The 6,273-nt window shown below is 40.4% G+C and overlaps 2 protein-coding genes across 4 annotated transcripts in view; one reads left to right on the forward strand and one right to left on the reverse strand.

Moving 5' to 3' along the window:
• Positions 1 to 1,089: 1,089 nt before the first annotated feature.
• The window catches only part of LOC129564835 (gamma-aminobutyric acid type B receptor subunit 1), an 88,130-nt gene continuing 82,946 nt past the window's right edge, over positions 1,090 to 6,273 (forward strand). The window contains exon 1 of one of the 3 annotated variants that reach the window (XM_055439004.1): positions 1,090 to 2,246. The gene's annotated coding sequence lies outside the window, so the exon portion shown is untranslated. The remainder of the gene's footprint in view (positions 2,247 to 6,273) is intronic. The other 2 variants (XM_055439002.1, XM_055439003.1) reach the window with 2 other exon arrangements.
• Positions 5,124 to 6,273, reverse strand: part of LOC129564838 (uncharacterized) — a 1,720-nt gene continuing 570 nt past the window's right edge. The window contains exon 2 of the mRNA XM_055439010.1: positions 5,124 to 6,273. This exon is cut by the window's right edge and continues 335 nt beyond it. Within this exon, the coding sequence (XP_055294985.1) occupies positions 5,391 to 6,273 (883 nt within the window). The 3' untranslated portion in view covers positions 5,124 to 5,390.

The following is a 6,273-nucleotide window of genomic DNA, read 5'->3' on the forward strand; positions in this document are numbered from 1 at the left end:
TCCCGGGCGAGTGGATTTTATCAGCAGAAGCATATCGGAAAATGGCTTAAATTTATTTTCTCGGCCCAAATTTTTGGATCAGGGGTTAGGAACTGCAAATTTTAAAACTTTTGGCATTTGCGCTACCCTAGTGTACATGTGCAAAACCGAAAATTAAATGAAATCGTAGGTGTTCTTTGTATTTATAGAAGTTGAATTGAACCGTTATTCGGAATAACGTATCGTGTTATGGTAGCTTTTCGCATAAAAAGCATTTTGTGAATCGAACGTACGTGGTCTATGCTTTACAGAAGCTTTTCTAGCAGATTGTTTGATGCCACCCCTGAATTTAGACACATACACGGCTCGAAATTTAGTCACAATGCGAAAGCGAACTGAATAGAAACGACAAGCACAACACACAAGCGAACAACAAATTGTGGACGTATTCCATAGTATATGTTGAAAGCATGCAAATCTCAGGCATAGTCTCAGAGTGCGTACATAGTGTACACAGTGGACGGATGTAGCTAACACGTGGGCTTTTGCAAAAAAGCCATGTAGCATGAATGCGGCATAAAAATTCAATCGACAATCGTACGGTAGATTTTAGGGTGGAAAAGCTGAAACGAACACACATACACACATACACTGAACTGAGCTACAAATACTTGCACGTTTTCTAATCCGCGCACAAACACATTTGCACGTTCAGCGCCAGCTGTGTGTATGCGTGTGATTTGATACTAGCACCAATACACACCCCAACAAAAAACACTTTCATCCATCCGTAACAAATACAACGGCAGAGAGCACGGCGATAGCAGCAGCAGCCGTAGCCGTACAGTGAAATTGAGTTTCCACTCCTGCACTCACTCACTCATTCGCTACACTGTGTGTACGAACAATGTGAAAACATCAAATATGGATTCGGTGCGCGCCTCTTTTTCGCCGTTCGCTCGTGTTCACTCTCACTCCTATGCATGTGTGTATTGGGATGGGATAGGATAGGATAGGATGATGATGATAGTGATGGTGATGTTGATGTATTGGTATTCGTTCTATATTTTTCCGAACCTTATCCATCGTGTATTGCAGGACATCATCTTTAGTCATGGAGTTCCAGCGTTGCGTACGGAGCTCATTTCGCAATCGTGTCACTTCAACAAATCATATACATACTTTAGACTCAATATCCCTAGATAATTAATAGAAAATGTGGAGCGTTTTGTGCAAAATTTTCAGCAAAATTCGATTGCAGATCGAATGAGTGTGTACATTGTCAACGACTGGCCGTGTGTCGGATAAAAGAAAAATTGAAGTAAAAATAGAATATTGCGACATCCGATACATGTGAGACTATTGTGAAAATGAGCAAATAAAACAACGAGCCAGCGTGTGAGAGAGCATTGAGAGAACCAACGAATAAAGGGAAAAAATGAAAGCAATAAATTGTGTTTCAATTGCCGATATCGCATTGGAAATTGTTTAAACGTATTGATATTCGCTGTGCGTGTGTTAACATTAGTGTTTGTGTTTGTTTTATTTTCCGTCTTCGGCTGCTACTGCTGCGGTTGTTTTTTTTTCTCTCTCTCTATCTCTCGTCGTGTGTTTAATCTCAGACACGTTCGAAATTACTTATCACCAGCAGTATGATCCATTGTTTTATCGGGTCGTTTCACCTGTGTGGTTGCTACACCTAATGTAGTTGTTACCACAAACGTTGCTACTGCTGCTGATGTGTTACTGATCAAAACAAATCTAATTTAGCTCTATTCATCGAAACCGAAAAAGCAAAACCGTATCGCATCATGTATTACTGAAATTCGTGAGCGAACACAGAGGGTGAACAGCACACAAGAGAAAAGAAAAAAACGTGGAGCAGTGAGAGAAAATAAACCAGAATTTTTGTGTCAAATAACATGATAATAAACCGAGACATATATAACTGTTATTCAACGAACAGCAAAATTGGTATATTGATTGTGTGTCGCACATAGAAAAGAAAAGAAAAAAACCGAATTACACCGTAAGTGAAAGAAAAAGAGAAAAAAAAAACGTTTCAGTGGAATCCCTCGGTCTCGCGCGCGCTGTTCGCGAGACACACACGGTGAAGTGAATCATTAAATCGTTACAAGCGTGCTCAAAATGTGTTTGCCACATCTACAACAGCACAGGCGAATCAATTCATCTGACTACAACGGCAACGACTACGACAACAACAGAGAACCATCAGCAAGTGTAGGAGTTTGATGGATGATTTAAATGTATGTCATATCAAGCAGACAGGCGAAAAAATCGGAAAGCGAACTCTCTCTCTCTCACACATACATAGAGAAAGAGCTACCTAGCGCTGATAGCAAATGGAAAAGCAAAAAACAAACTTTGTGCGCTAATTCAGAACAAAATATTTACCATTTTGTGATTGCTCGTATTTTTTCCGCTCTGTTTTATTCGCTATATGAAGTCTCTTTCGAGAGAGAGAGAAAGAGACATGAAGGGTATGAAATCAAGTGTGTGTGTGTGTGTGTAGGCAATGATAAAAAAATGAACATGGATTTCGATTGTCCTTTGACCTTTTAGCCAGTTGAGATTTTCCATTTGTGTAAAAGCCACTTGGAGAGAAATTTCGCGTCAAAAACATAAAATAAATGGTCGTCATGCAAAATCACTTTTATATTATAATTGAGACGATTACACTATTTGCTTTTATTCTTCTGGCCATTGCTGTTGCTTTTTCTCTCATTCGGCCCCTCACTCTGTGTATGTCACACTTATTAGATTATTTGAGATTTGTTTTACTTAAGCTTCCCTAACATCCATCATAGTGATAAATGGAATAACCTTTTGTTTCGGTTTGCGGCGTTTTCTATGTGTGTTTTTTTTCGTGCTATCTGTTCTTTCATTTTTTTCACTCATTTTATTCAGTTGTGCTCTCCTTTTTTCCTCATCCATTGGATGCCGATGAATTTTCGGCAATTTAGCACTCGAAACAGCTCAATCATGCGTCAACATACATAATTTAAATTGCAGCATCAACCATATCCCAAGATGAAAAGCATGAAAAGGAGAAAAAGCTAAAGAGAAAAAATGAAAAAAGAAACATCAGTCTATATACATTTACATCATTTTCGACAGGCAGGCATTGACTTATATTGAGGATAAAAATATCCAAATTGTCGTCTCGCTTTCTCTTTCATTCGTTGCCTATTCTTTTAACTGTAACGCACTGATTTCTCTGGAACAATTTGATGTAACACTGTTTTCTGCATACACGTATTCAATATCAGAGACAGATATAATTTATCCAAGATATTCCTTTTATTCTTCGTTTTTCTCTCTCTCAACTTGACGTTCATGCCATGCTATCATATCGTTTTACATTCGGTGTTCATTTGGAAACAGTTGCTTGGCATGAAACATGAAATATACCAACAAAAGGTCATATATATTTTTTTGGATGCTTTTAAAAAAATTCTTTACGTAGTTCATTCGCTCTATAGTAGCGCACAAAAACGGAAGTGAATTATTCATACGCAAATCAATGGTATATGCAATGGTATGGCAGTCAGTCTTTCGTCGTCGTCGTCGTCATCGTAATTCTCGTGCTCATTCTCGTTCTTTCCTTCGCTCAATCTCTGAAATATTACCTACCTCATTAATATTGTATTATGCACAATTTTGCTAATAGAGCACCTGAGCTTATTCAAAAGAAACCAAAGTGTCCCTAAACGGGCGAACAACGAACGCAAAACACTGAACGGTTAAAAGATCAGAATGAAATTGGTTTCTCAAGTAATAAAAGTGGACTGTATATATTTTTTTTTTAATCTACCATCGTGACTGCCGCTCACTTAGCCCAGAGAAATACAGACACATTAAAAAAAAAATAAATGCAAAGAGAGAACGACGGCAATTCGGTGGGACCAATTCATTCTCTATCTATCTGTCACGCTCGAAAGTTTTTCGGCTCCATTACGAGATTAAAATGACATCAACCTAAAAATTTGCCACCGCACTCTCTAGGTGTGTGCTTTTTTGGTTTATGTGTGTGTGTGTCTTTGAGAGAGAGTGAATGAGTGTGTAATGTCTTTCCCAAATTAAAGTGTAAAAATGCTTGGAAATCTGTGAGCTCGTCGTCTCGCTGCAAATGCTATCGCTCTCCATCGTCTTTACAATGTTGCTGTCGGTCGGATGGCTGGCTGGCTGGCTGGCTGGTTGGCTGTTTAGCTGGTTGCCTGCTTGGTTAGTCGACTGGATGCTTGGTTGGCACACGAGAAACTGCGCTGCTGGCCCAACATTGGTTCATTTCGAATTTTCATGTGCTTTTCCTTTTGGACTAAAATAAGTTTCAACCATAGCGCGCGCATACACACAAATATAATGCGAACATTTTATGACTTTGAACAGCTTTTGCTGGGTGCTACCTTTTCAATCACATTTACGCCATTCGTTTCTTTCTCCCGAAATTCAACAAAGCGCACACTATATCGACCCCACTCACAAAACAACAGCATCAATAGTAGAAGCAGCAACAGACGACGACGACAACGGTGATGGTGGTGGCGGCGACAAACAACAACGTTATTTTCATCTATTTAACGACCGTTTGCTGCTTTTATGTTTTTCCTGCGAGCTTGCCCCGTGTATTTTTACGCTGTTTGAATCCTTTTCGGTGTGATTCCATGCGCAAATTTTTCGAACCGAAAAAATAATGCTGATGCCGTCGCCGTTTCCGTCCGAGCTCTCAATTCTCGGCGCCTCTTTTGCTCACTCTTGCACGTTTGCTCTCATCATTTCCAATGGAAGAGCGAAAGAGATGAATAGAAGCAGAGAAAAAGAAAGAGCGAAAAAGAGAACGAGATTCGTGTGCTCTCACAGTCGTTAGTCAACGCTCGCACATATGAAAATGGTAAAATGTGTACCATGTACACGTATTAAATCGCATTTTGTGTGTAGCGGCTATAAATATTTCGTTCTCTCAATCGCATTTTTTAGAATACGATTTATCGATTTCGGGAAAAGTGGAAAGCGTTGTATGAATATTAATTTAATTAAAATTGGTTCGGAGATAAATTTCATCGGTGCTTTTGAATTGTAAGCACATAAAATGAAATGGAGAAATACAAATATAAATCAGCAAATTCGTTTTTTATGTTCTTTTTTTTCACTACGTCTGTGTTTTATTTTCACATTTTCATTTTATTTATTTTTATTTTTTTTTGTAAAAAAACAACTCAAGCACAATTACAACCGCCCGATGGAGCTGGAAGTGCAGTCATAACGGAACCACTATTGTCAATATCGAATTCGGTCTCACCGCCTGCGGCAGAAAATCGTGAAGATGCTCCCTGACAAAACAATCGAAAACAAATATGTTAAATATGATTTTATATGAAATGCTGAGCGAACTAAATTGAATCGAATCGAAATAAATAAACAATACTTACCGAAGCGAGAAGTGATGGATAGTCAAGGGCACCTAGAGCGCTTGCACCATAGCTATATGGTGATCCATCTAAGCCATATGATGATGCACTTGAGTCAATTGCGCCTGAGCCGAATGATGATGCACTCAAGTCAGTTGCGTATGAGCCGAATGATGATGCTGAGGCTGTGGCGGGCGATGCAAGACCTGCAGCTGCAAATGGAGATGGTGCGGGCAAACCAGCCGATGCAAGACCTGCAGTTGATTCCAATGGAGATGCTGCGGGTAAACCTGCAATGGCCAATCCAGCCGATGCGGCGGCTCCTGGAACTCCAGCCAAAGCCAAAGAGGTCGAACATGCGTCTGGGATCACTGGATTCGAAGCGTACGTTTGAGCACCTGGGACTGCTGGTTTGTCAATGAATACCCTCTTTTCGATTGGTCGTACAATGCGAACGATGACTGGACGCAATTGAATTGAACTTGGTAAAGTCTTGCGAGTGTATGCATTTGTGATGGTCTTGTGGCCGGAGTTCAGAACGATTGGAGATGGTCGCACAATGTATGGGGCATGGTTGATGATGAGACGGGTTGGTGGTTGGTTGATCAGAATCTCTCCCGGTTGATGGACGAATGTTTCACCAGGTGTGTGGATGACTTCAGTGCTGGTTTCGACTTTGCATGGCTGATCTGGGGCTGGAATGGTTTCGACTGCAGCATTGGCGATTGATTGATCGGCGAGTTGTTGAGCGACGGCCAAATCAGAATCACCACCTAATGGCAAAGCTGATGCAGCTGTACCCAATGGCGATGCTGGTCCGGATGGAACTAATGGCGATGCTGGTCCGGATGGAACTAATGGCGAT

Source organism: Sitodiplosis mosellana, unplaced genomic scaffold (genome assembly GCF_009176505.1).
Source record: "Sitodiplosis mosellana isolate CC-2019 unplaced genomic scaffold, AAFC_SMos_1.0 Smas_scaffold_2, whole genome shotgun sequence".
NCBI lineage: Eukaryota > Metazoa > Arthropoda > Insecta > Diptera > Cecidomyiidae > Sitodiplosis > Sitodiplosis mosellana.